Source organism: Mya arenaria, chromosome 11 (assembly GCF_026914265.1).
Source record: "Mya arenaria isolate MELC-2E11 chromosome 11, ASM2691426v1".
Lineage (NCBI taxonomy): Eukaryota > Metazoa > Mollusca > Bivalvia > Myida > Myidae > Mya > Mya arenaria.
The window spans coordinates 68,871,671-68,889,407 of NC_069132.1; the positions used below are offsets into that span (position 1 = coordinate 68,871,671).

Consider the following 17,737-nt stretch of genomic DNA (forward strand, 5'->3'; position numbering starts at 1 on the left):
GTAACCGGTTTATCAGGCGCCAATTTCTCGATAAATCATAAGTTCCTTATAAAAGGATCAAGCTAAGAACACTATTTTTTTATGGATTCTCATTTTGAAATGTTTTGAGACTCCGTAAAGAATTGATCTGTATCATATTCACAATAAACTTATTCTTATTAGGTGGCTATAAATTAATTGCTAATTTTTCATCCCTGCTCACCCCATCTGTCTTCCGCTACCCTTAAGTTTATTGACCCAAATAAAAGGAGATGTATTTGGGTTTCGGTCCGGTACTGTCCGGGAACGGCGTTTATTCATACCTACGGTGTCGATGTATAACATTTACATGTAAAAAGGAGAAATGTTAACAATCATGTTCGTGGTTCGTCTAGAAACACATCACACACATGTATATGGTCCCTCATGCAATAAGAAAGAGCATGAACACATACTCAACGGTGAAACAGTCGCCTTATAAATGTTGACCCCGCCCCAATTTAAATATAAAGTTGGATGAAAATCTAGCTATTCATATATATTGGCCTTATGTAAAAATCAAGCTAAAGTTGGTATTCCGGCTAAATGAAATAAGATCCTCGATTAAGCTTGTTCAGTGTATGTATACCACTTGATAAATTGCGTCATAAATGCTACGTCGGAAGGCAATACTTTGATTTGATTTTTTTTTAAACAAAGATAACTTCACTATTACTTCACCATTTTAAATGAAACTTAGCGCAGTCTACGCCGCTTACGGAGCCCCATCTTCGGTCTTTACGAGAATTTGATTGCGTGTTTAGTTTCTTAAAACACTTCGACAAACCTTTTCACAATACGGCCGTCTGACGGAGCACTGTCAAAATATTATTTTGGAAACAGGTTTGTCGAAGTGTTTGATGAAACTAATGACCTCATCAAATTTCGGAATTAAAACGCGGGGCTCTTTAAGCGGCATAGACTGCCCTTTGTTTCATTTAAAATGGTGTGGTAAATGAAGTTATCTTTGATTTAAGCTTTCATTTGAAGCAATTTTTTGCCTTCCGACGTAGCATATATATGACGTAATTTATCACGTGGTATACACACAGTGTTGTTACGCTTAAGATTTTCCGAGAGTAGGGGATAGCTGTGATGTAATGTTATGTCCAGATACAAAATAACCCACGTCATCGTGACGAAAACCAAGAGGCCCATGAGGGCCTGTGCTCTAACCGTGACTTTTTTAAATTGTGTTTTATCCAAACCAAAGCATTAACATACTAATGATTAAAAATATAGTGAATATACTGAACCCACATTCAAAGAGAAGCAATCAACGAACAGTATTTGTAACGAAGGGAGAGTAACACCTTAATAATTCACAACTGTACGAGTTGTCTCCCTTAGAATACTTATGGTCTACATTAGCAGAGCTGGCTGGTTAAAGAAAGGAACCAAGCTCTCATGTATATAATACTAGAACCAAGCTCTCCTGTATATAATACTGTTCAATCAAAACTGAAGATTGTATCACGTTCACAAGCAGTTGTTTACGGACAAGCCCAAGGACAATGCATACAGCTCCTTTGGTCAGTAGAGCTTAAACAAAAAGTCGTTTTTCAAAATACAGCTTTCAATTTATTTCTTCATTGTACATCATGGACATTCAATGCTTCCAAAATAATTTATCAGTTTTTTTAAAATAATGCACCTGCCTATGTGTTGCTCAACCGGTGGCTACGGGCACACACGAGGGATTAAGACAAACGACTCATTTGGTTATCCAAATCCTACCCATACAGCAGATTTTTTTTGTCAAAATCCCTGGGATTGGGTTGCATGCAATAAAAATGTGGGAAAAAAATCGGGCTTCGTCTATTTGCCGGATGGCGGTCTCACCAGGTTTGTCAAAATCCCGATCGCCGGGAAATCACCCATTGTCCCTCACAGGCCTGCCGCAGCCTCCCTCCACCACCTTAGTGCCACCACATTGATAGGTGCATAATACTTTAACAAAAATCAAAGAATTGAACCAATGAAAATATAAACAAAGATGACGTCATTATTGAGATCATCGTTATTGAATGGTACATTTCACAGAAAGGAAAAAAAGCTTCACATCTTCAAGGAAGTCGAAGACAAAAATCTCACAAAATGTGTTACCTTGTTTACATATTGTTTACCTCTATCATTTGACACATAAATGTTACTGTGATAAAGAGAGGTACTTCTTCAAGTATGTTACACTTTATAGAATTGAGTTGTTTAAGAACTGGTATTTTTGCATGCAGTTTTATTATTCCTTTAGTATATTAGAAATTTTGAAGGACATCCTTTCCCTCTTTCTATTCAAATCATACATTGCGAGAAAAACATCTCACAATAGGTCACATGAACATGCCATAGTTCTTGCATATTTGTCAATAGTAACAACTCAGCAATCTCCGGGAAGCCTTCTGAAGGATAATGTCGAGGTGTTTTTGTCTGGCATATTGGTGTGAAGATCTTATTTCTGTGAAATTTACAGTTCAACACAGTATTGTCATGAACTTATAAAACTGGAAAGGCCTGTGTTCAAATTGACGATTTTAGTTTTTAGTGTTATCATTTTCTATTAAATATCTTTTTATTAGGAATTACCATCGAAATAAGCACTGGGTAGTCCCCTCAAGAATATAAAAACATACTTTTTAGGCCATAATTAATAAATGTTTGCGAGTGAGTAGGTAGGTAGGGATTTTTTTTCTTAGTACCAAAAGTTTTTTTTTTTTTTCCAATAGTATCCCCCTTTGATAATAGACTGAAAATTTGTTGACACCGCAGATGGCAATTTATTTTTTGGAGGCTGTACAATTAAACCAGTTGGTTGGGCACCGCAAACACTTTTTTAAAGATGGCCTCAAGTTTAGTACACACAGTCAGACACACACAAAGTTCTAAGTTCTATCTCCGGTGTAGATGTCGCTTAATATGTACAGAGATGAGTGAATTTATGACATGGATATTTTACAATGTGTCAAAATGAAGGAAAAAATGAATGTACTTAATAGTAACTTAATAATCTGTACAAAACTATAATGCATGTCTCATAAAGAATCTACACTTTGCACTTCCCGAATATCAATGAAACACAAATGAAAAACAATCTGGGAAAAATAGGTGGTAAACAGCTGCCAGATTTATCTTATACCTAAATACTTAAAAAAAATATAATTGTCATGGAAACATATTGTTTTATACAATTGGTCATTTAGCACACTTCTAATTGTCACACTGCTAAAATATGAAAAAAGATTGTAACTTTAATTTAGACACCACCTTCTCCACTGAAAGTATTTAAAACATCCAGTAAATGCAAGATTGCACAAATATATATATATATAATTCTATTCTAGACTACTACAATACTTAAATTTATACACGAATGGTCATCCAGCCAGCCAGAACCACCATTATCTCTCCTCTCCCCCCACCCCCCTTTCTATTCCCCAAACAACCCCATTCCTGCCAGCACTTGATTGACTAGTCTAAAACAAACATTTAACACAACAAGAGCTCCCCAGACCAAACATAAACGCTTGTCTTTTATTTTAACGCACAAAAAGTACAATTCATTTATTAGTAAAACCACAGCTTTTGTTCTTGTTTTACATGTGTGTATTGTCTAAGGCAACAAGTGTGCCAAGTTTCATTTGAATATCTTGAACAGTTTGTGAGTTATGAGCCCAGGTATCAAGGCTATGACAAAACCTTGACAAAGTTATCTAATGCAGTTATTACGTTACAGAACTTTTTTATATGCCTTCCTGTGGTTAATAAAGATTTATCATTGAAATTTTAAATGATATTTCACTTTTTCAAACAGTGAAAATATGAATTTGATATTTTCACTGTTTTGAAATTTAGCCTGTTCTCTCATTCAAATCAAACATCAGCTTAATGTTTTATTTGGTAATGGCCATGATAAAAGTTTTGCAAAATGACACAACAACAGGCAGTAACAAAACCTTGACTTTTTTTCTTTAAACTCATGAAGTTGTTTTAAAATCCCACCCCCAAAATACCAAACACATCTCAAAGTATACTTCGTACTGAACGAGTATATCTATTTTCGAAAATTTTATGAAATCCCCCTGAAATTAATTCGAGTTCCCTACTTCAAAGAAGTAAATTGGTAGTCATAATGCAATAAATAGTGTCCACAAATCTTATCACTTCAATGGTAGAAATGAGCACAAGCCCACAAGCTCTGTACTTGTAAATTGTTTGCAGGGCCTGGTCAAAGTCTGAATATTCCATAGCCAGGCCTGTCACTATTTCTTTAGCCTAGTAGTTATGTAAGATTTGATTTCAGGCTTGCTCAATCAATTTGATGAATATACAAATTTGATGACAATGTCAAGTTGATTGATGTAAAGAACTAAAGAAATACATTATAGCAACTCAAACAAAATGTACAACATGCTGGGAATTTTATTTCATATAGATTTGTGTGGTTAATGCCTCTGCTTTTCATCAAGAATAGCTTTTTAGACATGCATATGAATTAGCAATGGGCTCTTTAGTTTGATTATGATAGAAAAATTCATACCAAGTATCAGAAATGGAAAAATTGCACATCCATTTTATCATTGTATCAACAAATATTTAAACAGAGTAATGGAACTAACTACTTATATGTGTACATACTTAACATAGTTTGCAAGTTATACACATGCATCATTAACATTTTTGTGAATTGTACAAATGCATCATTAACATAGTTTGTGAATTGTACACATGCATCATTAACATAGTTTGTGAATTGTACACATGCATCATTAACATAGTTTGTGAGTTTTCTTCATACATCATTAACATAGTTTGTGAGTTTTCTTCATACCTAACTAACATAGTTTGTGAGTGTTCTTCAAATATCATTAACAAAAATGATAACCTTTCCTCATACATCATTAACAGTTTTTGAGTTTTTCTACAAACATTCATTAACATAGTTTCTGAAATTTTCTCAAACATCATAAACAGTTTGTGAACTTTCCACAAAAAAATATTAACAAGTTTGTGAGTTTTTCTCTTACATAATAGCATAGTTTATAATGTTTTCCCTTTCTAAAAAATATATACAGCATCTAAACATCCAAACATTACATAGTAACATCGGGAGGATAACAGGGGGGTTTTGTAGTGGTTTAATATTAACATCTTAGTCACACGGGGCTTATCATACAACATTTAGCAAACGTCGGTCATAAAATCAGAGAATAAAAAATACACATGATAGCATACACAGTATAATAAATGTACAAGCCTCACATATCAAATCTGTTTTGAATTCTGTCCTCCTAACAGGCATAACATGGAATTTGTACCAACAGTCAATTGAAGTAAACTGATAACTTCTTTGGTTTGGTCAAAATTAGCCTAGGCCAAAACAAAATGTTTAGTTAGGGTTACGTTCTTTTTAAAAACAGGTAGAGTAGGTAGGCTTTTTTAGTTTGTTTATTAGACTTTATGTTAAAAGGTTATACTCACCAATTGGGAATGGCCTTAAAATTATCTTCTGTATAAAGCTTTACAGGTTTTAAACTACTTGTCAAAACATTTAAAATATATTTTTTGAATTTTTTCTTCAATTTTTTTACCAACAAACAATAAAAAGCGGTGGGCCTATTTCCAAGGTAGGGTCGGGTAACCTGAACCAAATGTTTTTTATTTAAGGCCAAATGATAAATTTTTATCCAAGAAGAACTATTATCCGATCAAATCAGTTAAACAGCAAACTAAAAAACGCTTACCATCGGACAATTTACCAATGTTTTATACAATTGACTGCTGCAAATTATAAATTTGATAGGTAATTTATGGCGGCATATCAAACGTTAATATACTTTATGAATAGAAAAATAGATCTAAAATAACGTCATTTCATGATAATATTAAAATTATTTGTGCATATACTGGTAAGCAATTATCAATTGTAATATCTCAGAACGTTACATAATTTTGCAATCGGTTAAAAGTTAAAAGTTTTTGTTATTTTCCAGCCCTCTACAAAATTTAATTTGCCATGGTCATTCAATATAGCCCTAAACACACAGGAATAATATATCAGGAGTGTTATTTAAGGACAAACATACTCAAACAATAGCTAAGCTCACAATTTTTGTTATGTTATAAATTGTGTATTCTGTATTCGTATTGTATCTTTACCATATTTAAAAAATTTTGATAAAAAGTTCTTAAGAAAATTTATTATAAAGATAAACAAGATAAAAGTTTGTCTACATGATTAAGTTTAAAAAAGTAAAATTAAGCTAAATGAAATATGATAATTAAACCTGTGAGGCTTAAGACACAAACTATCATGTCCTACCTGTTCTAAGGGTAACGTTCAGTTTACAAGAATATCTATTTTTACAATTTCTAAATTTTACAGCAATCAAATACAGAAATTCCATAGCCAAAAGTATAAAACTTATCTATTCTTCGGTTTTGTTTATTGATTGGTCAATATTTATCCAAATATTAATGTCAACCTATCCAATTGTTTAATGCTCAAACTAGCTAAACCTAGATAAATTATCCACTTGGCTGCTAATGATGACAAATGATTTTATTAAAATTGTGTATAATATTTTTTTGAGATCAAATATTAGTACGTAAATGTATTTTAACTAATTATAATCATGTTTGTAAATAAAATTTGATTGGGCAAGAGATGAAACAAATTCCTGTGTGCCCTATGTAGCACAATGTACATGTATTTATCAGAACAATTTACTGGGCGGAGATCCAAGAGTCTGAGAGCCAGAAACCCTGGTCTGTTCCTGATTCCTAGATTGCATTTTGACCGGGAAACCAGCCCCCGACGTTAAAAGTCTTGTCCCAGTAACATGCAAGTTTGCCACTGTCCTGGCATTTGACTGGTTAATACTGACATTTCCACTTGTCCCTGACCTACTTAGACCTGACGTTCCTGTATGAGTGACAGCTCCGACACTCCCACTACTTCTAAGCCCCTCCCTCACACTACCGGTTGTCATCGGGCCAACATTTCCTGAACTGCCAATCACTCCGGTCAAACTGAATGCCCCTCCCCCTGAAGATAAAGTCCCGCCCCCGCTGGTTAATCCACCACCCCCACTCCCATGTCCCTGGGTCGAGTTGTCACACCCCAGCCCCTGCCTGTGGGGCCTGGTACTGGCCAAAACGGGGGTCCTGATACCCGTCCCGTCTATACCAAGGCCCTGCCCGGGGTTCCAGCCCATCTGCTGTAACATACGGTTCCCAATATTGGTGTCTGGAATTGGCTCGGAATCCCCACCTACTAATCCTGAAAAGATATAAGATTGATACTAGACAAGTGAAATGACACTAATTCGGATTAAGACTGCCCTCAGTAATTAACTACTTTGTTTAGCAGAAGACTATAATGATACCAAATATTTGTCAGTCCAGGGTTATCATGTGACTAGTTAATAAATCCATAAGTGTAATAGTTATGAGTATTTATATAAGGTTGGATTGGGGTCATGTTACTTGTTTTGAGCCTAATACCAATGTTATACAGCCTACTTTAAAGGAAGTCACACATGTTGTTAAATGTGTAATTTCTGTGAGGATAGATAATACCAGATTCACAAACTGCATGTCGTTAACTTACTTATTCCTATCCATACATTGTCAAGGGTTTTTGCTGCAGCCCCAACACATTACCACTAATTTTAGGTCTCTTATGCATTCTCTCGAAATTAATTCAATAAAATAATTTTTTAAAAAGAAAGAAAATATATCGATATAAAGTGTGAAATATTATTATCCTACCAAATATTGGTGGTGGTGTTTTTCTTTGGCGTTTGCTGTCAGTAAGTGTGTTAGATGTTGGAACCCCTGTAGGGCTTGTGAATCGGGAAGCAAGTTTCCCTTGAATACTGTTCCACTTGTGTCGCTCTTGGATAAAATGCTGGACCGTGTAGCCAGGTATCTGGAACATAGAATTAAATTTTGGTAAACTGGGAAGCAAGTTTACTATTAGATGATATAAATAAAGTTCCGATTGACAGCAGAGGTTAACTGGAAAGTAAATTTTCCCTTAATATTGTTTCAGTTGGGTGTCTCTTGTATTAACCGCTGAACATGTATCTAGAACATGAGAACATAGAAATATAGTTCCTATTGATAGCTGAGGTGATCTGGGATGCCACTTTTCCTTAAATTTTGTTTCAATAATGGATAATTTGCTGAACTTATAACCAGGTATCTAGAACACAAATAGAGTTCCTATTACTAGCAGAGGTATGAAATGTTGGTGAACACTGTAGCAATTTTTCCTGGAATACTGTTCCACTTGCTGCACATTGTGGCTAGGTATTTAGAACATGGACCTAGAATCCATATTGTATGGGGTATTTTAGTAAATGATAGCAGTAGAGATAATCCTTTTAAAGTGAACAGGAAAACAAATTTTCCCTAAACACTGTTCCACCTGTGTTGCTAATGGATAATCTGTGAACCATGTAGACCAATATCTAGAACAATACATTGGAGTAAATAGTGTCTGAATGACCAATCGGAACTCCTCGGCCTTTTTCCATCAAAAACAAACTCCTACAGTCAGATTTCATTCAAAAAATTAATTGTGCTGCAAGTAGATTGTGTAGTGATCTTAACAAAGCACTTTACCCATTGGAGTCTTATTATTTATACAATAATACACTTGCAATCAATTTGGTCTAAGGAAAAAACATTACATGTTAAAACACTACAATCAGTCATCAAAATTAGACTTTTAAATGAACAAGCCTGAATCCTTATACTATTGCTTGGCATCAATTTTCTTAACAAGACCAGCTACCGAGCTCTATAATATTTAGAATTTTAACAAGCCCGGAAGATATTTTACCATTGCAGGGCTTGTGGGCTTGTGTTAATTTCAACTTCTGCACAATTAATTAATAATATTAATTAAAATTTTATCAACAACTTCCGCTGATGTCCCAGCATACACCCGAGATTGTTTTCATTGAAAATAACTAAGGAGTTCCAATTTTCTGATTGACTTCAGAAAATAAGATTTTATAAACATTTAGTGATGTGGGAAGCAACTTTTCAGTGAATACTTGGATTTCAGAGACAATTGGTGAACTAGATAATCCTCTGACCTGTGCATATGGTCTAGTTTTTATAACCTGAAAACTTTGTCATACTGCTTTTAAGTATTTTTAAGTAAATTGTAAAGTCATTAAATAAACTTATATCAGGACATACCTTTCCTCTTAGCTTTCTTCTACCGAATCGTATTTCCCTTCCACACTGAAATAACAAATACATGTACATGTAATACAGAATGTCATATGTGAAATAATATCTGACCTCATGAATGTACATTGTATTTTATTTCTCTTTTCTGAGGGAGGTGTGATATTTTTTAAAGAGTTCAGTTACGTTGTGTGAAATTTCAACAAACTTCAACTATTAAAACAATACATGTGTTTACTACCCCATAGCCTTTGATCTGTATTGCTGATTTCGAGATTTAATCTCTTGCCATTTTGGCGAAACCAAAATTTATTTGTACGCCTGAAAGTATTTGGAGTATGCCTAGGTACGCCCCTGCTCAACAATTTTTCTACGAAATGAGACGAGCCAATTTACATGTACATACATGTCTCATGATCCGTGTCATGCGAGCTTTGAAGCCGACTTGCGAGGACCTAGAAAGGTGTTGAAAACTGCCAGTTAGGATCTGCTGGAAGTGTTTGTCCGACACCATCGTCTCATCACCGCTGTTCACACCGTCGTTTTCCCACCATGGTATGACGCCAGGGATTCCACTCGCTGGCCCACTCTCATGGAAGAAGTCGCTCTGTTCATCATCAGCTGAGAGTAAAAATGGTATTTTTAATTGATTTTAATAACTTTAATGTTTTCATCAAGAGGTAACATAGATGGATCGAACAGCTTCTGATGTTCAAAAAATGGGCAAACAATGAGTCGATGATACCTTTTACCCTTTGCCATTGTTTAAATTTTGGTCCATTTTTCTAAAAAATTCTACAGCAAAACACATCATTCAGCCAAAAAACAGGCCTACAGATGAACTTGATTTTACAATCAAAACTTTTGTGATTTATAATCTTTAAAATAGTTTCCTTTAACAGTTTCAAAACCCTTTTATAAAAATGAGAATATTAGACATCTTAAAAAATACTTTGCTGGGCTTGATCCTGTTTTAAGGGACTTTAGATTGTTAAAGAAAGTTGGGCCTGTTCTATTAATAACTTTTATTTAATACAAATAAATATTTAAATTAAAATCAATCTGTGCAATCAAGTCCCCTAAGATACAAACAGATGATATTATCAACCTATTTTCATGTTTTGATGACATGTGTCTATATTGAATACCTTTACTTTAAATTATGGCAAAAAAATAAAATTGTTAGTTGCCTAAAAACATACTGTCAGTCAGTAAGGGTTTCATTTTTAAGATTAAGATGTCTCTGAATGTCATTTCCACACTTTTAAACTGTTACTATTTTGTCTAAGTCAATTTTTATGATAGCCCTCTTTAAAAACCTGTCATTTAGTGGTCTATAAAGAAAATAGAGTTAAACAAATAAGGTTTGTCAGGAGACACGATATGAGAAACTTCATATATATATTTACCAAAAAGTAAAAAAAGTCAGAAATAACTGTTAATGAGCAATAACAGAATAATAAGGGTTTGGTTAAATAAATAAGGGTCCATCAGGAAACTAGAAACATAACAATTTCGTTTACACCTAATCATACCTTCTGCAGTTACACAGTACTCATCCCCAGACACCGAATCACTGCTGCAGCTGCTACTTATAGTTGAACTACTGCTCTCTCTGTGGTTAAGAAAAATATTATAAATATAAAAAATCCAGATTAAAACAACTGTTAACTACAAACCAGCATAACTTTTTTTTTTTATGAAGACATTCCCAAAACAAGAGGCACATCAGTGCCTGTGCTCCACTGGCCAAAAGGTTCAAGCAAAGACCACCTAACGAACATTTTCGTCAAGTTTCATAGAAATACAATCATCAATTTTTGAGGAGAAGTTATTTAAAAATTTTTTTTACTTTAATAGCTCTGGCTGCCATGTTGTGCAGTGGACCGAAATGATTTGGGCAATTTGAGTAAAGGAGCACCAAACAAACATTTCTGTCAAGTTTTATCGAAAAAAGGTCATCGGTTTCGACGACAAGTCGTATAAAGTTTTTTTTATTTTTTAGCTCTGGCAGCCATGGTGTGCAGTGGACTGGAACCATTTAACAAATTTTGGTTAATGACCACCCAAGGAACATTTCTGTCAAGTTTCATCAAAATCTGATCATCGGTTTCTGAGGAGAAGTGGTGTCAAGGTTTTTCCTATTTTTAGCTCTGGCTGCCATGTTGTGCAGCGGACCGGAACCATTTGGGCAATTTTGGTTAAAGGGCATCCCGATGAACATTTATGTAAAGTTTCATCAAAATCTGATAATCGGTTTCTGAGAAGATGTAGTTTAACGTTTTTTTCTATTCTTAGCTCTGGTGCCCATGTTGTGCAGCAGACCAGAACTGTTTGGGCTATTTTGGTTAAGGACTACCCAAGTAACATTTCTGTCAAGTTTCATTGAAATACGATCATCGGTTTCTGAATAGAAGTCGTTTAAAGGTTTTTCTATTTTTACCTCTGGGGGCCATCTTGTGCAGTGGACCGGAACCATTTGAGCAATTTTGGTAAAGGACCACCAAAGGAACATTCCTGTGAAGTTTTGTCAAAATCCGCTTATCAGTTTCAGAGGAGATGTCGTTTAAAGTAAAAGTTTACGCACGCACGCACGCACTCACGACGGACAATCTGTGACGACATAAGCTCCATGGCCTTCGGCCAGTGGAGCTAAAAATGTCTCATTCACAACTCCATGAAACAGAATAAATAATTAAATTTAAAAGCATTTGATTTGATTTTTTAAAACTTAGCTGCTGTTGCTATTTTTATATACTGTAACCAAACATAACTAAACATTTAAACCCTTCACCCACATACATGTACATACATTTACATGTTATTATTGCTGAAGTAATTTTCAATATACATGAACAAACTTACTGAGAATTCATGGTTGAATCTTGAACAGAGTCATCATCTTTATTAAAGCAATCGTCTGCCTGAAAGTCAGTCTTCCTGGAATTTCTCTTCCTTTTCCCTGGTACTGTATCTTCCGTCACCCCTTCTTTGTTTATCTGGGGAAATCCTCCACCATCCATTGGACTTGTACCCATACTACATCGTGGCAGCTCCATTGTTTTGCTACGTGGTCTACTGAACTTAGGTTTGCCTTGTATGGGCGAGTCATGTTGAGACGAAGATGGGTCAGGATCAATTGCCATTGTCTTGTACTTCTTTCGTCTTCTTTGTGGCCGAATTGGAGAAAACAGAGACTCGTTTACTGAATCTGACTCAACTTGTGTTGGTACATAGTTAATACTAAGTGGCATTGTTAATCTCACTATATGATGTGCTATAGTGAGATCATCAGAGTCACTCTGTGCACAATTCTCCATGTAGTCTTTCAAAGCTTCATCGATACTGCTTTGTGATGTTTCGCTGAAATTCCCATTATCCGGCTGGTGACGTTTCCTACGACCGCGACGTTTTCTTGGATGGCGACGTGTACTTGATGAAGATGCTCCATGTCCCCCGTCACTCTTGGAACGCTTGTGTGAGGCTGCATCTTCCAGAGCCATGCTGAGATCATGCACAAGGTCGTCCATCTTACCAATAGAGCTGGAGAAAACTCGCAGCCGCTCAAAGTCTGACACTATGTTATTCTCCATATGAACAGTTTTGGGGCTTTCTAAAACAGAAGAAATATGAAAAAATGTTAATAGCTGATGGGATCGCTATAGCGAATTAGTCTATAGTAACATTACATTTCATTTTTCGACATTTACATGATACAGAACTTTTTTCTTTTCTTTCTATTTGTCAGAAATTATTGTTTTTCTGTTAGTTATTGTTAATTTATGAGACATCAATTAATATATATTTGGAAAACAGGACTAGAGGGTGTTGAATCTTTAAGGCTCAAAGATCCTTCTACTTATAAAACTAGGAATGCAGGCTTACCGCTGGCGTTTGCCATTTGTGACCAAATCGCAAAAGTGGTGACAAGTTTTTCAAATTTGGCGAATCTATGGTTATAACGATTATTTTCAAAATGTTTTCTTAAAATGATGTAAGAAACGACCATGCGGCCTGCATAACAATCGATTTAGTCATTGCAATTAATCAAGCACATACGCTTGTGTGACAACAAATCCGATAATTGGGGCATGCAGTCACGGTCTGGTTCTTTCGGAATTTTATTGCTTTCAAGGATTTACAATGAAATCCTTTATCATTATGGTTCATAGTAGCAGAACAATTTTTATATTTAGCTCAACAGCTTGTTTGTTGCGTCATTAACTTCTCAGTTAAAAATAGGTATTTGACATTGTGCGTGCTAAATTTAGATTTGCTTTTGGTTTTGTTGCAAATTGTAATTGCAAAGATTCAAAAGGTTAAGAGAAGTCATTTAGGTATTTCTACAAATAAATAAGTTATGATGGTAAAACATAATGGGACATGCTCTATGAATAGGTTGTCAATCATTCTCATTCATCAGAGGTTTGATAATGATAAATCTAACTGGTACGCATAGCATCATCACTTGGGTGTACGAGAATGGTTGTGAGTTGGTAGGTTAGATAAGTTGATGAGGATTTCCCTAGAAACTAGAAAGGTAGATGACTTCCTGTTTGATAAGGCCTTAGAGAAGTTGGCTGCCCGCTGGAGTAGACAATTTTTTTTATTAGGGGTATGATAGAACCCATGGTTTGACAAAGTATATTTGTTTGAGTTACCATTTATTTTAAGTTTATCTCATAATTTCATTATTGTATTGTTTAATTCTATGACACTATTGTTTGCAGGCATTAGAAAGAAATAAACTAGAAGTGCTTATAACATGTGCCTCTTCTACAATAATTTTTTTGTTATTGCATGACAATGTGCTAACTAAATGTGTTATTCTTATAATAAAATTTAAATGGCATTTCGACTTTTTGTTTGTCTTATATTAGCATGTATAGGTATGTTTTAATGCAATCTAAGGCTATTAAAATGCTTAAACCCCAGGAGCCTCTGAACATCGATAAAGGCGCTGCCCTAGACTGTAAGGGTGCCTAACTCCCGGCTAAAAGTGGTGACAACTTTTTGGAACCCAGGGGAAACCCTGGAATGTCTAAACAAGCCAGATACCATTGAATAAGTGAAAGTACAACTATATCAGGTCGAAAATATAGGCAGCTTATTAACACATTATTATGTGTAAATTTGCATATTCAACAATGTGTAAATTTACACTCCATTATTAAAATGTTTCCTTTCTAATAATTGAACAAAACAATAACAGAAAGATGGGGAATTGCATGTCTGTTATGCTATGGCCTGAAACCCATGACTCCTGAAACACTTGCTTAGCACTCTAACCAACTGCACTAACCAGGCAGCTGGTTCGTACCCTAGTCTAAAATAATAGACGTGTTATACGGTATTCTTTTAATCCCTAACGTCTAAACGGGAATGTGCAAAAAACGGGGGTGTTTTAAAAATATTGAAATTGTTTTAAGTGAAGTATTTTATGGTTGAAATTGATCATAAAGAGTTATATTCATATTTTGCCATGTAAGTGAAATGTTATTTTGCACTAAACAAGCATTTAGTGCATTAAAACAAGTTGTTTACCTTTCCAATGAAACGAAAGTTGACTGACACAGACAACAATTATGCGAAGGGGAACAACTCGATACAATCGTAATAGCTCGGCCTCCTCCGACAAAGCTTCGAGATAGACCTCGTTATACAATCGTAACAACTCGGCCATGGCCGAACTGTTCCGAGCGATTTAAAACTGTGCCCTAAAGCCTTGCAGGTGCCCTTCATGTATATATCGTTATGTTTTGACAGAATGAAATGAAAAAAAGCCGTCAAACTCATTATTATAAGTTGGATATTTATTTTTTTGTGTACGGAACTAATATAAAATAACATTATCTGGTAATATTTCTTGTTTTTATGATATTTTATAGACGCTATATGCTTTAACCCGGAATCCTGATCGGAACAACTACCCACTTTTGATACTAAACAGTTTGAACGTGAAGGATTTGCCATATCAAAAATCTAAAAAAAATCCGTCAACGTACAATTATTTGGACTACAGTAGTTCTTACCCACACACACTGTACAGCTATATTTATGTGTATATTTATGTGTGGAATTTGAATGTTTTATACCGTACAAACTTCACAAGGTAAGTACTTTTATGTTGGGATGAAAAATATAACTCAACATAAATCTTCGTTTAAATCATTGATAAAAATGACATCTTCCTGAATATTAAGAAATTATCATATTTCCAAGTCGAAACGTCAGGGAAAAGAAAATATTTCTAATTTTCGTCATAAATAAACGGACCAATGACAACTGATTGAAGAATTTCATTTATTAACAATGCGTCTCACCCTTTGCATAGCGTAAAAGAACAAAAACGCTGCTTTTAACTTTGTATTATGACAAAAACTATCGCTGAAATTGTCAATATTTTGGTTTCTTCGCCATTTTGGTGCATTTGATCAAAAGTGTGACCAATTCTTAATCGATTAAACCGGGCAAGGTCAAGCAGCAGGAAACGTTTCCGGTTTTCTAAACTTGTGCAAGAAGGGCTTTCGAAATGTTTAGGCCATACTATTTAGTTTTGTTTGATAACTGCATGAGACATTTATAAAGGGTTGAAACAAAAGAAAGTTTAACCCCGTTTCTTTTCTATCAACACTGATTCTGTGCAGTTCGGTATCTGTATGCACCATACACCGCGACCAATACTAGCTTTTCACACGACGGGACAGTGCGTGTAAACATTTTGTCACTAAAGCTTATAGATTTTTGAGAGTTAACACTATAATAATTTACTGTTCAGTCACAGATATTGTTTTAATCGTTAAAATTTCTGATTTTGTTGAAACACTTTTCAAGTGATTGTTACATACTGATATTTTAACAAGATTGCCACTGTTATGGTCAGTAAAGTGTGACCCATTTTTGAACGTCTCTGGCGCTGTGGTGTGAGGGTCTCGTAGTTTATATCTGGTACTTCCGCTACCCGGTATAGGAAAGTTAAGCGCTGAGCACTGCTTTCTTTTATCTTTGAAATGTGGTAGTTCTAGTTGTTTCAGCATGTTGGTAACGCAGCCTTCTTGTCTTGAAGAATAGTCTTTGTTGATGAGTCCTGCAGCTGATCTTTAAATATGTTCAATTCGTTTGTGTAGAGATCCCATATCAGGCTGCCGTATTCAAGTTTGGAATGTGCACTTCCGAGGTAGGTTGTTTTCCTGCGTGTTTTGGGGCAATGTCTAACATGTAGTTGCGGCTAAGGCCAGTGAAACTGAGTGTAAAATTTACTGATGTTGGTTATGTGCGTTGTCCACCTTATATCGTCCGAGAAGGCAATTCATATGCTAACGCTGCACTCTCACAGATATACCATTTTTACAACTTTTTTAATTTTTCGTCTTGGAAAGAGCAAATGTTTGCGTAAATATCTGCAAACCAATGATAAAAGATTGCTGACAAAAGATCAGATCGCAGATATTCATATTTCCGTTCGAAAATTAATGTTTTATGGCTTAAACCGTTACTAATGGTTCAAGAAAAATGCATAAAACATCAATTTTTGAACTTAAATATAAAAATCTGCGATCTGATTTTTTTGTCAGCAATCTTATATAACTGGTTTCCATGGATTTTCGCCAATATTGGCTCGTTCCAAGACAAAAGATAAAAAAGTTGTCGAAATGTTCAGTCTGTGAGAGTGCAGCTTTAACATGGAGTTGATAGGGTATATCATTGCCGAAGAAAAATAAGTGGTTTAATTAAATTTTGTCTTTAAGCTAAGAATTTAACACCCGCTTTATATATGTTGTAGTGAATACTATTAAGTGTGTTAATGTTTTCGTGTAGTTGTAGGTGGTCTTTTTTATGGTACAGTAAAGAATGCAGTCGTCCGCAAATGGCCTCAGTTGGGACTTCACTTGGGACTTAGGACGAGCAAACGCTATCATACTGTGCCTTGGCGGGCGCCTGTTTCGACGTGGACTGATATTGACTGATCACCCTCGATGACTTCGTGAATCTCCCATTGCCGCGTGATCAGAACATTGCTTACAAGAGCTAGTAGATGACCTTGATTGGAGCTTGTGTAGAAGTTTTGTGAACTTGTGATTCGCTGTGTCGAACGCTTTGCTGACGTATAATATAACGGAATCTACTTGTTGATTTTTTAAAGATTTTAAATACGATTTGTGACGACCATATGAGAATCTGCATGAATTGATACATTGTAATCCCGGTGCCACATGTAGACATACATAATTGAGCTCTTCCCTATTTGGTTTATTTTTTTTTACTAGTAGAAAAATAGGCATTCCAAGAAAACCCTTGTCGAATGATGTCAATGGTGTAACATGTGACTCAGAAGTCTCAATATGACATCCAGTGACAGCTACAGCTGTGATTTATTGCTGTTCATGCATTCCAATGTATAGATACACGCGGCTGTAAAATGAGCTACTATGTAATAAAAAAGCGGTATAAAACTTAAAATTGCAATAGTTAATATGCAAAGCGAAAACTTATTTGGGGAATAGTGTTTTTGTGTGTA

General features: G+C 35.1%; 1 protein-coding gene across 1 annotated transcript; it reads right to left on the bottom strand.

Moving 5' to 3' along the window:
* Nucleotides 1–1,587: 1,587 nt before the first annotated feature.
* LOC128209333 (G patch domain-containing protein 2-like) lies at nt 1,588–15,659 on the bottom strand. Its single transcript, XM_052913326.1, has 7 exons — nt 15,543–15,659; nt 12,085–12,832; nt 10,755–10,834; nt 9,626–9,840; nt 9,229–9,273; nt 7,786–7,945; nt 1,588–7,294 (listed from the first exon to the last, which is right to left on the bottom strand). Exons 2-7 carry the CDS (start codon nt 12,810–12,812, stop codon nt 6,729–6,731), a joined length of 1,794 nt encoding a protein of 597 aa, XP_052769286.1. The 5' UTR covers nt 12,813–12,832; nt 15,543–15,659; the 3' UTR covers nt 1,588–6,728.
* Nucleotides 15,660–17,737: the final 2,078 nt, after the last annotated feature.

Coding starts and splice junctions, on each gene's coding strand:
- LOC128209333 (XM_052913326.1), bottom strand. CDS start 12,812: ATGGAGAATAACATAGTGTCAGACTTTGAGCGGCTGCGAGTTTTCTCC. Junction 10,835..12,084: donor GATTCAACCATGAATTCTCA/GTAAGTTTGTTC, acceptor TCTTAACCACAG/AGAGAGCAGTAGTTCAACTA. Junction 9,274..9,625: donor TGACACGGATCATGAGACAT/GTATGTACATGT, acceptor TTGTTATTTCAG/TGTGGAAGGGAAATACGATT.